Source organism: Oryzias latipes, chromosome 8, assembly GCF_002234675.1.
Source record: "Oryzias latipes chromosome 8, ASM223467v1".
Lineage (NCBI taxonomy): Eukaryota > Metazoa > Chordata > Actinopteri > Beloniformes > Adrianichthyidae > Oryzias > Oryzias latipes.
Window position 1 is genome coordinate 9,713,077 of NC_019866.2, and position 19,518 is coordinate 9,732,594.

General features: G+C 41.9%; 1 protein-coding gene across 1 annotated transcript; it reads left to right on the forward strand.

Annotated features, from left to right (window-relative positions):
* Nucleotides 1-5,601: 5,601 nt before the first annotated feature.
* metrnl (meteorin like, glial cell differentiation regulator) lies at nt 5,602-11,495 on the forward strand. The gene is made up of 4 exons (XM_004071394.4): nt 5,602-5,940; nt 7,368-7,753; nt 10,479-10,538; nt 10,682-11,495. Exons 1-4 carry the CDS (start codon nt 5,843-5,845, stop codon nt 10,993-10,995), a joined length of 858 nt encoding a protein of 285 aa, XP_004071442.1. The 5' UTR covers nt 5,602-5,842; the 3' UTR covers nt 10,996-11,495.
* Nucleotides 11,496-19,518: the final 8,023 nt, after the last annotated feature.

The window sequence follows — 19,518 nt, forward strand, 5'->3', positions numbered from 1 at the left end:
GCCATGCTGCCTCAAAAAACTTGAATGTTTTTTTTTCAAGAACTGGATAAACTAGATATAACGATGTTAGAAATAAAAACAATTTATTTCCTCAATTATACTTTAAGAACCTTGTTGGCACATTCTTCTTCTTTCTTATACTGAAAAATAATTTTTGTGGAAATCAAACAATGTTGATTGTTCCCTTTAAGAACAAATATTTCTTAATTTACCAAAGGAAAAGTACCATGGATTTCCCTACTTTGAATACGTCACTTTTGTCCTCCGTGTCACATGCCTTCACCTGAGATGGTGCTATATTTGTTCAACATCGTGCTGTATAAGCAATGGAAAAAGACATACAATGACATGTGAGGTGTTTTTGGGGGGGAAAAAAACCTCGTCTCTGTCTTCAGATGCGACAATCACTTCAAAATGGCAATCTTCCTGTTCACTGACAGGAATGTGACAGAGGCTGGACCTCAGATAGACTGCTGACAGTCTGGAAAAGAGCCAGAGAGGGATGATGACAGGCAGACGGCCTCTCAATGGTATCAGCACCTTGCTTTCTGCCTGTGCATACCAAGATATCGGACATGCTTGTGTGACTGCAGTTTACAGTTCAGTATCAGCCTAAGATGGAAAGACAAATGGAACAGGTTGTGGCTAGCTTTGAAGAAAAGAAAACTGGTTTTCTGGTTTCTATTTCAAATGTTGACAAACTATTAAAAATGAACTCCAACCTGAACAGATGAATAAATAATGAATAAACTAATGAATAAAGAATAAAAAGCCCAATAATTTCCATCCAACTCATAAAAAAAAACATTTTCCACTATTCTTCTCTCTGGCTCCAACCACTACATTCAGTCAACAGGACAATATTGGAAAAATAAAGGAATGGTCATCTAGGAGCATAAAACATCTGCAGTTGTGGATACTCTACATATTTTGTTGAAAAAGAAATCCTTTCCTTACTATGAGATCCTCAGCCTAGTGTGCCCTTGATTTGTCCACCCCTGACCCCCTCCACCAATGATGGTAGGTGTGGAGTGCGAGCTGAATATACTTTCCTAAAACTTTGATGCATAAAATAACAAAGGCCTAAGAGCGATCCGACATCTGCAAAAAAACAACAAAACCAGTGTGATGCCTTCCTCTGACTGGAAACAAGACACCTTGGTCATGACAAAGGTGTTGCTCACACTTCACATAATTTCCATGACATTTAAACTTGTTTATTATATTTGTTTAGTCTATTCATTGTGAAAATAACCCAGTAACCCCAAGGTTTAAAGTGGCATTTCTTAAAACAGATTGTTTTGTCTGGATGATATTTGGAAACCCAAATATTCCTTCTAAATGATCTGTTACAGAGAAATCTTCATCTGCAGTCACTCTTTTATAGGTTTAACATTTAGCAAAAATAGAAATAAATGGCAAGTCATTTGGTTTATTATTGTGCATTGTGTATGCTGCAAACTTGGATTTGCATCTGAACATTATATATATAAAAAAAACACAACCTGGCATGCACTCAAAATGCAACTTATCTTCAAGTATTTCATTTGAAGATATGCATCTGTTGTGTAAGTAGCAGCATTGAGCCTTAAACTGGAGTTTTATCTTATCACTAAGACTAGTAAAGGAACAGGAATACGTGCATGTGTAGCTTTTGGTGTATCCTTGCGCATCCTGCCTGGGCACGTCTTGTGGCCTTGTTACCTCATCAGGACATTTTCCCAGACAACATGCAATGCTGCAATGACACACACAGACCAAAGCAAAGAACTCGCCAGTCAAAATGGCTAATCCAGATTCCAAAAAACAATTCCTGCTAAATTGCGTAATCTCTGGAAAATAGCCATGTGATGGCACGTTTTTGTTGCAGAGGTCATTTGTAATTGAGTTGAACACCATTATTTTTTGTACAGTTTTGGTTTATTGAGGCCTTTGGCAGCCTGGGGGTAAAGAACTTGAGAAGTTGGGTCAGTGACATCTACCAGCCTAAATCAATATGGAGTCCAGAGAAACCAGAGAAGAGAAGTAGCAGTTACAAACTGCTCTGGTTTTCCTTGTCAGACAAGTTTCTTTCCCATCCATTTACATACACAACTAGACACACAACTGGCTTTTAAGAAGCATTTTCCAGGGATTCGTAAAATGATTGATGAGTCGTTTGTGTTTACACACGCAGCTTCAGCAGTAACGGACCCTGTTTCTCTGCATGTCCCCACAGCTCTTGTTTTACTGAACCCTTGTGCTATCTTAGGCACTTTAACGTTGGGAGTTGGGTCATCTAGACCAGTGTTTTTCAACCAGTGTGCCGCGGCACACTAGTGTGCCGTGGGAGATGGTCAAGTGTGCCGTGGAAAATTGCCCTCATTAACTGCTCTAAAAACATTTCCCATCTCCAGGATTTCAGCTCTCTGTTCATCCAAACAGGCCCTGATAAAACACTGAGGAGTTAGGAATATAAAAGATGTAAAATACATTTTCTTTGCGTTTATTTTATTTTATTAAAGACATTTTGATAAGAATGACTGTACAGTACCGCGATTCAGCTGCACCTTCGGCTGTATTTTGGAAAAGTCCCGTCCCTTTAACTGTCTCCACCAATCATTCTTGGGGAGCTTAATCACATGTCATCAGTCTGACCAATCAGACGTGGTTAAAGTCTTCACTTCCTTGTCCCGATTTAGCTCGTAAAGTCGCTCAGTTCTAACAAAAATACCAGCTAAAGCTCGTCTTTAGCGGTGTAGCTTTGCACAGAATCCGGTATCAGACCGTGGAACAAGTGAACAAAACACTGAAGCTCCGAAAACCGATCTCCAGCCGTTTTATGCACTACATCTCCCATGATGCATTGGGTCATGAGATTGACAGCGCACAAGGAGATCTGTTGTTAAACGTCTTGAAACAACGAACACACATCAATCTGTTTTTAAATCTTCTAACTTAACTTTTATTGCATTTTTTAGAAAAAAAAACAGGTGCAGTTTCCAGCTTTTTCTGACACAATTATCTCAAAAATGCATGTGAGATTGTGGAGGGGCTGTAGATCAATACAGACTATGAGTTTCTCCTTTTTTTTTTTTTTGGATGCTGGTGTGCCGCGGGATTTTTTTTAAGGTTAAAGTGTGCCGTAGCTCAGAAAAGGTTGAAAAACACTGATCTAGACCAACTAGACAGTGTGCTGAACCTTTTTTCTTCAATGATTTGTGATCTTCACTGGTGTTCATGGATCACATGAAATCTTTCCACCTTTATCCACCTTTGTCATGGTAGGGAAGTAAGGGTGGGGTTATCTAAGATAGCACAAGAGTTACCCCTTACACTTAGAGCCATGTGTAAAGTAACAGGTTCAAGTGAGGATGTTCCACCATTAGTTTAATCTCACAATACTTATAATATTAAATAAGCTGTTAAAACATACTAACAGTGGTTTTACCTGGTTAAATGAATATCATTAGTTATATGATAACCTGGGAGCTTTCCAGAATCTATACTTCATTATAATTTAGCTTCCAGAATTCGATTTGCAAATGCTTATGAATGCAACTTTTTTGCTATAAGGTCTCCGATTTCAAAAATGAATCCATTAATACCAGAGAGGACACCTACATAATACACGTTTTTCGACACATCATAACTCTCCAGCTGTTTACGCGCTCAACGTGAATCAGATGTTTCTGATCCGGAGAAATGCAGCTTTTCATATCAGCTTTGCTTCACTGGCTGTTCAGTGTTGCGTATCAGCGCAAGGCTGCTTTCCTCTGCTTGAGAATCCGCTGGCATTACATAAATTGCGTTAATGGTTGAAGAGTTTTGGTGGTCGAAAAAATGTTAGCAATGGAGTTTAAGCTCTGGTGTTAAAGGGTTAAAGCCAACATTTTTCACTCTATTGGCATTTCTTGACATTGTTATAAAGTTGCTTCTTTTGGAAATTCTTTTTTAGAAAAGGGAACGTGAAGAGCAGCCCCTCCCCATAGACTTCCCACATCTGTAAAAACAGTGACACTTTGCAAAATGTAAAAACACATACACTGCTTACAACTAGACAGGAATATTATGGAAAAACTTTGTGGATGTCATATATGCAGTGTTTATTTCACTTCACGGATTTTCAGGATAGGGAGACATCATTACGGCATCCAAACTTTAAGTATTCTGTTTTTGAAATGTTTCACCACTAACCAAGCAGCTAGATCAGTCTAATGCCTTAGTCACATGCACCCATACGGAGGACATTGAGGACTGCCTCATCCAAGCCGGTGTTTTCTGTTGACTTCCCATTTTCCTCAAACTCGTTAGCTGGCAGATTTTCAGGTCTGACTGGAACATTGGATATGCCATCAACTGTATAATATTAACTTTAAAAAGAAGGCCTCAATTGTATATGCATAGGAGCCTGTTTGGATGCCCCAACTTTGCTTGGGTCAGCATTTGTTGCCACTTTCTGGGAATTCATTAAGTCTGTTTTTTGGAGTTTTATTTGAAATTTCAATAGCAGTGGAATGTGCGTCATTTTTCTGATCTTTTAATTATTATTAGGCTGTTTTTGCCAAAATGGAAAAACCAGTGTCGTTTTCTAAGATATAATTTCTGCACAGCGGCAATAGTTCCATAGAAATTTGCCTCTGAGTTGTGGGCGTGACTGAAGTAAGCCTATCCCCTTCCCATCATCTATGTGTTTATGCGCACTCCCACTAGCCCCTCACAACCTTGGCATAACATTATCGGAGCAATAAACATGGCGAGCAGTATTGGCGCTATCTCACTGTGCAGTTTTGACCGAGATGCCAGCTTGGTCGATGAAAATGAAACGTTCATGGATCTAGTCCTCTACAAATGACTATGTAGTTGTAGAGTTAGATAAGCTAATTCATCTCTAAGATTTTTGGTACATTGCCTGTCTATCCTGGGGAAGATCCTTCCTACATGTGGACACCCCTGAGCTTTCTTCTTTTTTTCCAGGATCCGTTTGTTTTAGGAGTTTTTCATTACAGAGAAGAAGGGTCAAAGGAAGTTATGCCCAGTTTAGCCCAGTCTGTTTAGTTTAGCTTAGCAATCACCTATTGAATTTTATGACTTAATTTTCATTATGATTTAATTTCTATTATTGAATTACTGGTATGAAGGCCCTTTCAGATTACTATTGTTGTAGTATTGGACTATCTAAATAAAATTGAACTAAAATTGAAATTAATGCATCCGAATAGAGTGGAGCAGGGAGCTTCTGCATGGCTTGCCATTGTATTTTCTGATTTTACCAAAATAATGTTTTGTCTGCTCCTGATTGACAATGACTTGAATAAATGAAATGAAATGCAATTTTAAATGTAATTTTTTTAAATATATTCTCCGTCATGAGAAAAATGTCTCAAGAAAATGTTAAAAACACTACAACCACAGGAATCGGGAATTGGCATCTCACTTTAGTTTAGAGCTTTACTCATTAAATACGTTGTGAATAAAAACAATAAGACATTTTACTAACAATATTTAAAAACTACTTATGTGACGCTGACGAGTTTGTAGTGAGGTTAGTTTGTCCGAGCCTGGTCTGGGTGTGTGAAGGCAGCAGACGTCACTCGCTGCTCTGAGTTGGGCGTTACGTGGAGCTCAGTCAGCTCTCCGGGACCGGGAGCGGAGTCGGGCTCAGTCTACACTTCACGGAGGTCAGTGAGCTTCGAGCGCTCCGGCCGGCTGGAAAACAAACAGATTTGTTCGTCTTCTTTTAGAAACAAGAAGAAGGAGAACAAGGAGAGGCTCCGGGACGCGTACGAGCTTGGACCGGGGCACATGGAAGCACTATGTGGACTTCGCCGTAGTTTCACTTGAGAAAAGAGGCGAAATAACGATGTTCACCTCGATGCGGGCTCCATTGCTGCCCCTTTTACTTCTTTTTCGGATTTCTTTTTGCCAGTACTCAAGTGACCAATGCAGCTGGAAGGGCAGGTAAGGTTTGCCGCCTTATTTATTATTAGTATTATTTTTGTTTAAATGGCTGTTAATAAGCTCCTATCGGAACCTGAACTCACCGCTGGTGGATGAGGCTGCACTGTTCAAAGCTAAAACTTTTATTTTGAAAGTTTTTTGGTGATATTTTCTTTATTTATAGCTGATTTTCAATTGTAAACGTGTTTTTCGTTTTTTTTTTAATTATTGTAAAATTGTACTCTTGTTGTTAAAATGCAATACATACGCTATAGCTGTTTTAATAATTCTTGTCTTTCCTTCCTTATTTTTATTATCCTCTTATCATAATAATATATAAAGGCCAGGAGAAAATGCCTAAGATGACTTTTTAATGCTTTGGCATTTCTGCCAGCATTTATCTGAGACGTTTGGACCTCAGACATCTGCAGAAATCTGTTTTGCACTTGAGAGCCGAGCCTCAAACAGAACTTTCTGTCTTTCATCCTCCAACCAGAAGAGTTTGGCGATGCTTTAAACTTTCAACCAATAATCTGTTGTTCATTAGTGAGGCTCTTGACTAATCTTCTTTAATTGCATGCAGAAGTGATGAAGTTAGAGAGAAGTTAATTAAAGGCATGCAGAGGAGGTGCTGGTGGTGGGGCCTGGAGCTGCATATGTTCAGCATGTGCCATGGGTAACTTTAGATCTATGGCAAATTTGAATTTCAGCATCTCATTTTCTGGAAACTGGGCGTTTCTCCTCCGGAGTCCCACCGCACACTTGGCGTACTCATGCAGGATGCTTCCTGCCTCTGGCTTTGCCACAGAATAACTGACACAGTGGAGTTTTCAAACCCCTGACCAGGCATTACTTTCTGGAAGGAGTCATTTGGTCAGACTGGCGCCGGAGTCCGGAGTGCTGCCCGGACAAGTCTCTTCCACTTTCTTTGGTGGCATAAAAGCAAGGGGAGGTTGGGTGCATGACCCGCATTTGCACTTGCATGCAGCAGGCTCGGCTACTGTTGCTGTTGTCTGCCCAGAAAGCCCTGGATCCTTCCATCCATCCATCTCTGCCTCCAAACTCTTCCCAAAGGCACCCCGCCAGTGCTGCGTTTTGCCAAAGCGGCAGCCTGAACAATGTGGTATGGGGAGAGTGTTGGAGCTGAGGTCATTTTGGCGGCTTTGGCTCGTGACTGGTCATGCAGCCAGTCTTGTGCGGAGCCTTAATGCTTTAAGAGGAATGTGGCCTAATGTCCCCACAATTTCCCTGAGACCTTGACCTTGGTCAGCTCACGCTGCCAGTAAATCACCGGAAAATCCGTTTCAGATTGGTGAATGGATCTCTTTATGTTGCAGCCGACAAAAAATGTTCAGCTGGAGGTTCAGAGACGGGCTTGTAAAAGTTTCTTGTGTTTTCTGGCGTTAAGCTCATCTAAATGACCATCTTTCACCCTCTCCATCCTGCAGCGGGCTGACCCACGAAGGCCACACCAGGGATGTGGAGCAGGTGTACTTGCGCTGCTCACAGGGCTCTCTAGAGTGGCTCTATCCAACGGGGGCCATCATCGTCAACCTCCGGCCCAACGTGGTGTCACCTGCCGCCGCCCGCCTCTCCGTCTGCATCAAACCCCTGACGAACTCTAGCGGCACAAACCTCTTCCTGGATCTTAATGGGAAGCTGCGGTTGCTGCTGAGCGAGCAGGGTCAGGCGCAGGGGAAGGTGCACTGCTTTGGCATTCAAGAGGGGGCGCTGTTCATCGAGGCTGTCCCGCGCCTGGACATAAGCCGGCGGATTACTGCGTTCCAGTATGAGCTGGTCAGCGACAGGCTGGGGGACGCACAGAAACCTGGCGGTAAGATGCTTTAAAGCTTTGCAGTAGAAGTTGTACAGTTTCCTGTGTCACATTTATTCAGGGTACGATTTATTTCCAATACAACCAACTAAATGAAGCCATCTACTGGTTGAAAGCTTCATTGGTTGCATCGTTTGTCTGATAACGACAATTTTATCTGATTCCATTAAAGCCAATTCGCTTTCCTTCCATCATTCAGGTACGCTATGGGTTTGAAAAGCCATAAGGTTAAGGTTTTAGTCAAACATTAACAAAAAAGAACTCCTAAAGTCTTTTATTTTGGTAAAGGGATCAGCTCTCGCCTCATTTCCCAACCGTGAAATCTTGATCTGGCAGGAGAACGCCGCAGTAAGCTGCAATTGTTTTTCTTTTTCTTGCCGTTTGTGTGTGGAGAGGCGCGGCAGAAACACAAGGGCCCCCGGTGAAAAACAACGGCCTGTTTTCATGCGGCGTACCTGCCAGACTTGCACCGTTTCAAGCTGAGCATCTGCAGCAGCGGGAAATGTTGATTTTTCCACCTAGAGCACGATATGAGGCATCACAGGCTTTTACTGCTCTCCAGCTTCATATATCTGCTTCCTGCGTCATGATGTGGCCCTGTGGAGGCAGGGAGGGAGGGAGGGAGGTGGAGGTTTAAACCAGAGGGGGGAAAGGAGGGGGATCCAGCTGTTTTGACCACATCAGCAGGTTTGAATTCATCTCTGTAATAAGATGTGGTTGGAGATAACAGGGATGGGTCGCAGAGACTGGGTTTCTTCTGTGGCGGGGAGGATTGATGACTCGGTTGCTTCTTGTGATCATCTTCGCCCTGTTTCCTCCTCCTTTCCTCTTCCTCGTCCTCCTCCTCTCTGACCCACTGTGCTGGGATCAAGTCGCGTGTTGGAATGCGTCTCCAGCCAGATGTTGGGAGGAACCTTTAGAAGCCAAATGCTTGCCCCCCCCCCTTCTTTCTTTTCTTGCTGTCACTCCCTTAAAATCACCCCCCCCCCTCCACACACACACACACACACACACACACACACACGCACACACACACCTCCTCCTCACTATTTCCTATACCTCTTGATTTCATCCATGGCTATTTATCATTTCAGTATTTTCTTTTTCATTCCTCTCCCCTTCATATATCTTCGCTCCCTCCTCTGATTGCTTGAAGTGGGTTTTGTCCATGTAGAGGTATTACTGAGCGCTGCTCCATTTGAACGGAATGCATCTGGGTCCAGATGTTGCTGGACTCTGTAATAGGCCCGCTTTTGCCGGTCCTCCCCTCCTCCCTTTTCCTCTCTGCTCCCTTGAAGTGGTTCTGATTGGAGGGGCTCCGGGTGCACAAAGGCCAGCGAAAGAGATGCTGACTCGACTTTCTGCCCATTCCTGTGGTTCTGTTTCATTTCTGACACGCCGACCCTGGTTGGCTCTGCTCCGGACGGGGAATAATGGCTCCTGGGTTGGAGCGCCTGCAGTGGGCTCCGCCCGATCCAGCGGCGGGCTGACTTCAAAGCGCCTGCTCTCTGAAGGCTCACCGCTGTCCAGCTGCTCTAAAGCCATCCGGGCTTGTGGCCGTTTGACCCCCTGATCTCTGATGGACAGGCACCGTGTGTTGACCTCCATGTTTACGCCTCACCCCTGCACTCTGAACCTCAGGAGAGCCCGCTAAAAATAAACGTAAATCCTTTTAATAAACACGGAGACGGGTTCTTGAACAGAAAACTCCTTCTGGGCTCCAAAAGCTTGGTCTCCTTTAACCTGACAAATCTCCGTGCTCAGGGGTTTGATCCGTCATGGAATGCTGGGTAGTTTTCCAATGTTTGTACAAACCCCTGAACAAACAACCACTCTCACCCCTCTGCTGACTAGATACCCCTCTAGTTTCTCCCCACCTGTTTTCAAGTGCCACCCTCCTCTCTAAGGAAATCCCCTGTGGCTCTCAGACTAATAAAAGTGTTTGAATTCGGCCAGCCGCTGCACCACCTGAGTCAACGAATCATCTCCGCCTTTTACTGTTTCTCCTGCTGGAGGTGACTTGGCTGAGTCGCTGCTCAGCCTGAGGCGGACTTTTGGTTCCTCAGCTGAGGACATTGAAATTCCAGTTTTGCAGCTTTTGGCCTCAAACGTGGAGCCGTGCCGTTTGATCCACGCCAAACTTCAAATCGGTCCTGCGTACGTGCCGCCATTCTGAAGGGATTTCCACGATTAAGGTCATTAGGAACTTGATGTACTGGTTGAGTTTCAGTCCCGGCAGACAGGCAGGCAGGCAGGCAGGCGGAGAGCTCCTCGGCCGCTCCTTGTCTTACATCACCGCTTATCCTCTTCATCTGGTCCGTGTTTGTCACGCGCTGTCAGGGGGTTCCTGTTGTGGTGGGCACGCTGACAAAACAGCCCCCGTGAAAGTGCGCACACACAGACACAGGCATGCACTCAACATTTTTGAGAAGCAATTTTTATTATTAGCAGCGCTCGGCCTCTTTTGGCGGAAAATTCATTGCTCATGACATCTTAATCCTTCTTTGCCGTTTTTAAATAAATAGTCATCTGTTAGGACGGAAAATACCGTCCGCCTGGCCCAGCTACTGATCTGTATTTATGTTGGAGGAAAGCTGTCGAGCTGTCAACAATTTTTTCATCATGTTCCTTGAGTGAAAGTAGCAGGAAGTTCTTGTTTTCTTTTGTTTCTGAGAGCTCTTCCTCAGGTTTAACTTGGTTTTTGTCTTTCTGTAATCCCTGCCAGCACCCTGCCAGCCCTGCAGTGATGACCAGATGCATCTAGCAGTCTGCACCAGCGATTTTGGTGAGTTAAAGCCTAGATTTAAAGAGTTCTTGGCCTCCTGCTGAAGTATTATGGTGAAAAAGTCTTATGAAAACACCATTGTGCGCTGCATGAAATATGGCAGCTAGCACTTTCTAATTCTCTGCGTTTTGGTTTTGTTTCAGTGGCGCGTGGCACTATTAAGAAGGTTAATCAGGAGGAGGAGCATTCTTCCCTCAGCGTGGAGATCAGCCGCCTTTACAGACAGAAAACACAGATCTTTGTATCTGGGGGTGTGAGGGTACGGAACTGGACCGGCCTCATCAAGATGCCCCGCCATTGCGGGGCAAAGGTTGGAGAGGGTGAGTTTCTCTTCATGGGGATGGTGAGGTTTGGAGAAGCCTGGATGAGCTGTGCGCCACGGTACAAAGACTTCATGCGGATGTATCAGGAGGCACAGCAGCTGGGGACTAACCTCTGTCAAGTAGACACCGACTGACTCCTTTCCTCGGTCGCCGTTGGAAATGGAGCCGGCCCCCGTGGGAGGGTTGGGTCAGAGAGGCTGAAAGACTGGCAGAACCTCGCTCCTCTCCTGCCACCCCACGAGTATTTCAGTAACGATGCATGGAGCTCCCGAATGTAATGAAGCAGCTCTATTTTCAGTGCTGAAGCAGGCGCAGCGCGTTCGGACTTTCCTCCTCTGCACGGTGAACCGCAGTTTAAAATGTAGCGAAACTCTGTTTGGTTTTATATGTATAAAATGTGAACAATTGTTGTACATTTTGATGTTTTGTGTGCTTTGTAAAAAGCTTGATGTACAGTTCTGAACATGTTTCTAAAGACAAATGTATATAAAGTGAAAGACTCTTATTTTGTTAAAAAAATATTTTCAATTTATTGCCTGGCTTTTGTTCTCAGGCTGCACAATTGTTAAAAAAAAACAAACCAAAAAAGTGTTCTATCCTGAAAAATAAAAAGTTTTTATTTCTTTGCCTAAAATCTTTTTTCTTACTGGATAAAAAAGTATTTGAACACAACCGTATCTTACAGAGAGATGGAGGGTAGTTTCAGGTCAGGATTCATTTCCTCTGTGCTGAAATAAAAGCACATTTAATGTGCATCAGCCGCCTCACCTCCCCTTGAGCTGAGCCTGTCTGCCAGAGGTACAGAGAGATTGACACCGGAGAGTCCGCGTGGATTCCTCTGCATCGGTTCCTGTGGTGACGCTGTGGCCGTGTGTCAAGGTCAATGTGAAAGGCCTCTTTGTTTCTGCCCAGCGGGCCGGTGTGAGCGAGCGGATTGAAGGCAGACCTGAATGCCGCCCTGTGACCGGCACAAAGCAGCACTCTCCAATCACACGCCTAATTTTGATTGACATGGAAAAAATGCTGCTCAAACTGTCCCAATTGAAGGCCTGTCATTTTCATGAGCCTAAATAAAAAGGAGAGCAATAGAGGCACAAGGTTACAAGAGTTCTTAGTGGTGCTGTTAAGGCTGTTAAGGCCCAGCCGCTGACCGCAGCTCTCTTTTTTTTGTTTTTTCGTCTGCATTTCCACTTAAGCGGAAATTCACCTAGAATGTCTTTGAATAGTCTGCCCCATGCAGACAATTGCTTTTCCAGAAGCAGTTCTGCATTGAATTGACTGTCTGAATTCCAGCTGACAGCCAGACATCCTCACTGGGAAATGCAAACAGAGTTTCCATAGCAACGATGCTGTTGCCGTCCTCTGCCTTGCTTTAAGACCAGGTTTCTCAGAGGTGGGGGAGATGGGCATTTCTTAGGCTGAACCATCCGTACTCCCCTCTTCCTCTGTTTCAGGCCAGTGAACTCTGCCTGCCCCTGTAGTTTCTGGAACCAGAGATGATTTCACAACGCGGACATGATCATTGTCCAAAGTGATGCGTTTTCGGTTTTTTTCCATTGCATTTGCTGTTTCCTAATCGGTTGCACAAGTCTTATTTCAAGGGAGTTATAATCTGACAATTTCTCTGAGAAAAATAGCGTTTCTATTCATTAGATCAAATCCTAAAACAAAAAAGAGGAATATCTGTTATCATCAGAGAGTGCAGTCCTTGAATCTGCTTCACTGCTATCAGGTAAAACGTCATGGATTCAAGCACTTGGAACCTGCTCTGTCTCCAGAGAGGAGCTGCAGGGAGGAGCAGGAGAACCCCAGCAGTGAGGCCTTGCAGCTCCATGCTCTGGTTAATATTTCATGTCTCTTTGGGAAGTGCAGGAATGCTGGGAATGTGTTGACTTCACGCACATGCAAGTGCAGCACCACCCCAAACGCTGCTGCCTTGATTAGTCGGAATCAATAGACCCTCTGTGGAGTTTTTTTCGCGCGTGTGTGTGTGCCACGGTGTGTGTGCCTGCGCTGTGCACGTGGCCCTAACCCCAGCACACATAAACACACTGCCACAGCAACCAGATATCCACCACCCACACTGAGCCACTTCTCCATTTGCAGCTGCACTTCCCATCTGAAACAATGCCACCCTGACATCTCTGTAATGCCAATCCTTCGTGCTTCACAAAAATGTTATGTTTGCTCTTTCTTCTTTTTAGTCGTTATGTTTTTACTACATGATTTCAGTTAGGAATTGCTGTTTTATATTTGGAGAATTCCTTTTTTCCCTTTATGTTGCAATTTGGTTTTTAAAATGTTCATGTGACAATCTTTAGTTCTGACTTTTCTGACTCTTTAAAAACTCCACAGGGATTATTGTTGCGTGGGAATTCTATGGATTTATTGTCAAATTCCTTTGAAGATGTTCCACGGATAATGTGATGGTCCAGTTCAAAGATGCTGGACTTCAGCTGGTCCAAACCATCTTCTTTAGCTGTGATCAAACGTGGAACTGTCCTCTGGCATCTTTGTCTTGCTCAACATACAAAGAAAATTTCATCATTTTAACAAAAACTTTCAGGGAAAGTTCTGAAAAAGAAGGAAGTTTATTCCAGCCTTGAAGGAACAGAAGTTAGAAGAAAAAGGAACAGTGCTGCACTGTGAAAGGAGTCATGCAACAGATTTAGAAGATGTTTAATGTTAAGGAGATACAAACAGAAAATTAAATTACCGGTATTGCTTTAATATTGGATGATAAGCTGGAAAAAGATGAGTAAAAATGTAAAATCAACAGCAGAAATTGGTAAGAGAGATAAATTAATGCTTTTTTATTGAAAACAAGCTGAAATTTTATTTTTTTGCTCTTTTTTAGCATAATAATAGGTATTTTTTGCTAAATTCAGCTTTTTGCCATCTTTTCTTTTAAGTTTTTTAGTGAAATAAAGAATAAATCAAATCAAACACTCACAATGTTAATTGCTTGTTTGGGTGCTTGTGTTTTTCCAACCAACATCCAACACTTTATTCAATTTACTTTCTTTGTATGTTTAGCTAACACTGTTAGAGGGGAAATTTCTGTCCCGAGAAACCAAATTCTATTAAAACCAGATTGGTTTTGCATTTTATAAAGTTCTGCTTTTAACAATAAGCACGTTTTGGTGATGTTTTTATAATTTGCATGGCAGTGTTACACTGTAGAGATATAAAGGTCATCAAACCATCTTCTTGGATCACAGCCGCCTCCTTCAGCCCTCCCCCTTCTCGCCAAAAACGACACGCCGTATTAGGGGTTCGAGTGTTAGGTGTCTCAGTCAGACTGCATTTGAGGGGTCACTTCATGAACCTCCTCGTCTCCGGATCAGGTATCAAAGAGGTCCGGGGAATGGTGTGCTCCAACTGAGCAAATGTGTGGTGTGCATGAAATAAGCCAGACGTGGTGTGTGCACTATATGGTTTGGAGATTATGGTTAGTTGATTTTGGCTGACAGTAGTCTGTCAAAACACCATGTTAAAGTTGGCAGAGGCTCACAGGCACTCATCCAGTCAAAAATATACTGTTGCACTTTGCCGGAGTGAAAATAGAGTTCATGCGTGTGATGGAAATGGCAGCTTTATCATGTAAATTCTTCAGTCTGGTCTGATGTCTGTGTTAAATCTAATTGTTTTGGTTTATGAATGGTCTGAAGTCTGCAGCCTCAAGGACTCCTCGCTCCTTTTGTCCTGTGTCGTCCTCTTCCTCAATGAGGGGCTTCACCGCAGCGCTGGCCGCTCACATGCCACCCAGAGGCAGCGCTCCGGCACCCCTGTTCATTCAGAAAACACCTCCAGAGAAGGGGGACCCTGCTTTTCCAAGAGTCTAGGGGATCCTGTATAATCAGCGGCCCAATAACCAAGCAGGCTTTGGCTCAGAGGACGCCGAGCAAACATGCAGCGAACAGGACTTTTCTTTACAGGCCTCCGCCTCCCCTCCCCTCCCCCAAGCAACCTTCATTTACTGGGATCCACAGTGGCTTTTCCAGCAGCCCCATGGCAACAGCAGGCCTTCCCCTCAAAAGCAGAACTTTCTCATGATGTCACCATAGTATCCACAATGATCCACAATTTATAGAAGTCCAACAAAACTTTATTCATCTTGTTGAGAACAAACTGTGGATTTCAATATGAAACTTTGGGAAAAGTCCAAAATAGATTGTCTCATCATAATCAAATATTTCTAAAACGTGCCCCTGTCTCGACTCAGTCTTGGTGTTGAATGAGAATGCTGTTGTGGGATCTATACAACCTGTCGTTCGTCAACACTTGCTTGTTGTCTGATTGTGACAATGCAATCTGCACAGACCCCATAGCTCTTATGTCTGTCAAACAGCCCCTCAGAGAGGCAGATCTGCTGTTTGCACAGTCCAGTGAGCACCACAGCCTTTGCCTCAGCCCCCGATTCCTCCTTGGCAACTAGGCCAGCCTCCTCTGACCTCTGACCTGAGTCTTGACCTTTGGATGTGGAAAGAAAAAAATAGTTCCTGTCTAAATTCAGCCATTAGGATTTGGAGTAGACAGGGCCGTGCCCTCCAGGCTCCAAAGGAAGTGCACATCTTTGGGCAATGTGAGGTGAGAAAGATTATCAGCCAATGAGAGGACGAGCGTAAGAGCGTGATGAATTGTACAACCGAACAAGAGGCGTTTGATGGATGTCCAAATGAGCGGAATAATGGGTTGAGTGACGGATAGGTAGGAAGCAAACACTTAGGGTTTTTACTCAGAAGCGGATGTGGGTTGTTTGTTTTCAAGACAAAGAATGATGGATAGATTTGTGGATGAGATCGATTTGGCAAAAGACAGACTGAAGGCGTACTTTTTGGTTCATTTTTGCAATTATCGTCTTTAGCGGAAGAAGCTATCAAATATGCAATCTTACCAACCTGACTTGTGAGAACAAAAGCACAAAAGGCAGGTTAACTGTGCTAAAAGAAAGCACATTCGTAAATTAAGAAAGTATTTTGAGAGCTATATTATAAGTATCTTAGCATTATGAAATAGATTTTTACTTTTTTAACGAAGCAACATCAGGTTAATTAAAACAGGTAGAAACTTTTTTGGTTCCTGCTTATTTTGCATTCAGGGACACTTCAAAAGAAAGCTTCTTTTATATTGTTTTAAAGAAATGCGCTCGTTTGCATTCCCTTTAAAAAGCCGGTGGTTACGAGTTTGCTTCTGGAATGGTGTGTAACTGCGGCAGAGGGATTTCATTAAAATCATTACTGTTTGTGAAGCGCTGTGCCCAGTTCTGAGCTATGGCAACACATTTAAGTAGACAAGTGTTGGCAACAGCTGAACGCTCAGCTGGGAAAAGAATGGCTGAGGCAAGGGAAAGTACAACATGAGGGGGTCACACGCTCACATGCACATGCATGCAGCTCTGTCACATACAGCGCAGGCACAGGTGACAGCAAGTGGCTCTTAATCAGAAGTTTAGGAACCTGTTGAGTTGCTTGTGACCTTCTCTTTGCAAAAGGTTAACCTTCAACCTGACTGGCTTATTAAAGCAAGGAGAGCAAAAGCTGAAGTCAGCTCTCCATTTGCATCTTTTTTAAACCAATTTATTTTAATCTCTGTCTAAAATAGTTTTTCTCCTGCTCAGGTTGCAGCGATCCGTGTTTGCCCCGCTGCAGACTGCACAGACATGTGCTCATTGGTGACAAAATGTGTGGATATGGGAGGATTATCACTGCTCTGTTGTGGAATGCATAACAGGTCTAAATGGGGAAAATCAGAGCAAGAGGAGATGAGGAGACAGAGCCCTCAGTTTGCTGTTGCGTGAGAAGTTTTGCTTCACCTTGTGAAAAACGCTGAACCTGCCAGATAAGATTCGATTCTTCCAGCACTTTTGTCATTATTTGTTATTCCAATTTACTTATTACTTGTGCTTTTGTGGAATGACCAATGGCTGTGGCTGGAACCCACCGTGGGTTACCAAACAGTCACAGAGACGCAAAGAAAAACATGTTTCCTATTTTTACTCAGCTCAGTACAGAAGAAACATTTGCATAACAAAGTTTGCCAACACTGTGCTCAAAGTTGCCAGTGTATTTGGATTTACATACTTGCTGATCCACGGAGATAAAAACATGACTGCAAATTGTTCAATTTGATATTGAAACCCACATGATGCATTCACTGGCTTGGTTTTGGTCTAGTCTAAATCCATCAATGATGCATTTCTGAGAGGACACCAATTAATTCTTACACTTGGTGAGAAAATGCTGGAGTTAAACCACAAATCCTGTGTTCCAGTAGGTAAGTTGTTTTTGAACACTTCCTGTAACATCCATATATGCAAGAAGATCAGTAAGACCTGTCTGCATGAGCGTTCCTCCATTTGTTTTTGTCATCAGTCTTTTTTTTTTTAAACAGGAAGAGAAAAACAAAACATAATTTTTAAAACAGTTGATCATAGATTTACCTTAAGCAATCTGTTTACAGAACATGTAAACAAATACATACATAATTCTAAAAACAATAGTTTACAACAAGGAATGAATTGAATGAATCCAGATTTTCCTGCTTTCTACATAGAAAAAAGAAAAAACTTCATGGCTTTATGAACAAAACTCATCTTTGATTATGAAAAAAGGCTTAAAAGCTAATCTTTCTCAAAAATAATCCTGGCCATGAAGGAACATCCGTCTGCCACTGGCAGATCGAATTGTTTTTTTTTTTATCATCATCACATCTTACATTGATTTCTTTACTGGTGTAATAAAAATGCAAATACTCAACAAACACATTTTCTTTGAGCTGAAGACACAGTATTTATTAAGTACTTTTTTTCCAGTTCTGTATCCAAAGTTCTCTTTTGGGCCCTTTAGAATCAGTTGGTCGAAGAAAACCAAGTTCCTTTCCCGTCTGGTTAAAAAAATGAAATATCTTGAAGGAAAAAAAACAACATTAGTTTTATTTTAAATATAGAATGTAGGGAAAAATAATCTGCCACTTGTTGTTTAGTTAGTAAAGTTATGTGCAGATGGTAATAAAAAAAACTATAGTCTTTTTTTTATGTGTTTAGGTCACATTTCTAAAAACGTTCTTATATGAAGGACAGCTGTGCTAAAGTAGGAAAACTTCACTTCAGTGAAACATTAAAACCACAATCTAAACTAGTTTTCTTTACTTATGTAAGAAAAAAAGTTCGTTATTCAATCAAAAAAGAAAAAAAACCTTGTGACACCATTTTATTGAAATCATGGTCATTTTTAAAAAAAAGTGTAATTATAAATATGACCAGTTTATATTTGACAGGCCTTTTAAAACTGCATGTAAACATAGTGTATTCGTTATCTAATGTTAAAAAATGTTAAATAAATTATACTGTTTTTAAAGCTTTAATCATTTTTCCATATTTGATTGTATTTTCTAATTTTAACTATATTTTTAAATAATCCCAATAATAAAAGACGAACACTTTTATTTAAATAAGGTTGAATAAATTAAGCTAACAGTTGCATGCCAAACAATAGTCCCTTTACTGCTGTAGGAAGTAACATTTAGTTTGAGGAAATGTCGCCACCTGCTGGTGCAGTCGTGTTATAATTTAATCCAAATTAAAAAAAAGTATTATATTTGGGTAAAAAAATGTAGTGTTTGAATTTGTAAAACACACACACACACACAAACACACAGTCACACACACACACAAACCCAACTTATTTTGGTTAAGTTTACTATTTTTACCTTGACGACCTGGAAAAAATAGTAATATTTTCTAAAAAGCCCGAAACTGCAGAAAAAAAGTTTTAAAAAAAAAAAAATATATATATTAGAACTCAAAAGATTTTTATTTTTATTATTAAACCATTTGTTAGAACAGTAATGTTTTTTCTGTTCAGAACTAAACACGTGTGAGGCTGAAGAATGAATTGTAATAATACTTTTTTTTTTACATTTCATCTTCAGTGTTTAAAATAAAACACATTTTTTAAATATATGGGTTGTGTCTATTTCTTTTGGGGTTCAAGAAAAGGGACACAGTAAAACACATCTGTAGACTAGTATAAACCAGATTTCCCAGTAGAAGTTTGAACTCATTTTCTGAGCTGAGTCAGAAATGACTGTAACTGTGGACATGTCTGCTTTGTGTCAGACACTGGGATGGACTCACACGCAGTCACTTTGCTGCAGTGCTGTCGCTGATTTGTACTTCTTACCACAATCGTAACATGGAAACTTGAGGATTTGTGCTTTGAAACAAAACAAAAAAGTGACAAATAAATACAAGTAACCCACTTTAATCTGAGTTATTCATGAATTCATGCTTTGAGTTTACACTTGCATTTTTGCCAATTATTCTTATAAGGACTCTAAAATAAATGCTTTAGCTATAATCACCTTATGCTGCTTTTTGTCCCTTTTGTTTAAACTTTCTGCAGGTTGAGATTTTGATTTCTACAGTGCTGTCCTAACTGGCAGCCTGTGTTCTTTCTGCAGGACAGCATCAGTTTCTCAGTTTTTCTAATTTACTCTTTCAGCTTTTGTTTTTCTGCTCTGAAGAGCTTTAATGCACAGTCAGTGCTGCTCAGTGTTCCGTCTTCATGCTTGATGAAGCATCCAGCCCGTTCGTTACCATCGTGCAGGTCAACTCTTCAGCTGATTAGTTGCTTGTTCCGCACTTTCAGTCCTCG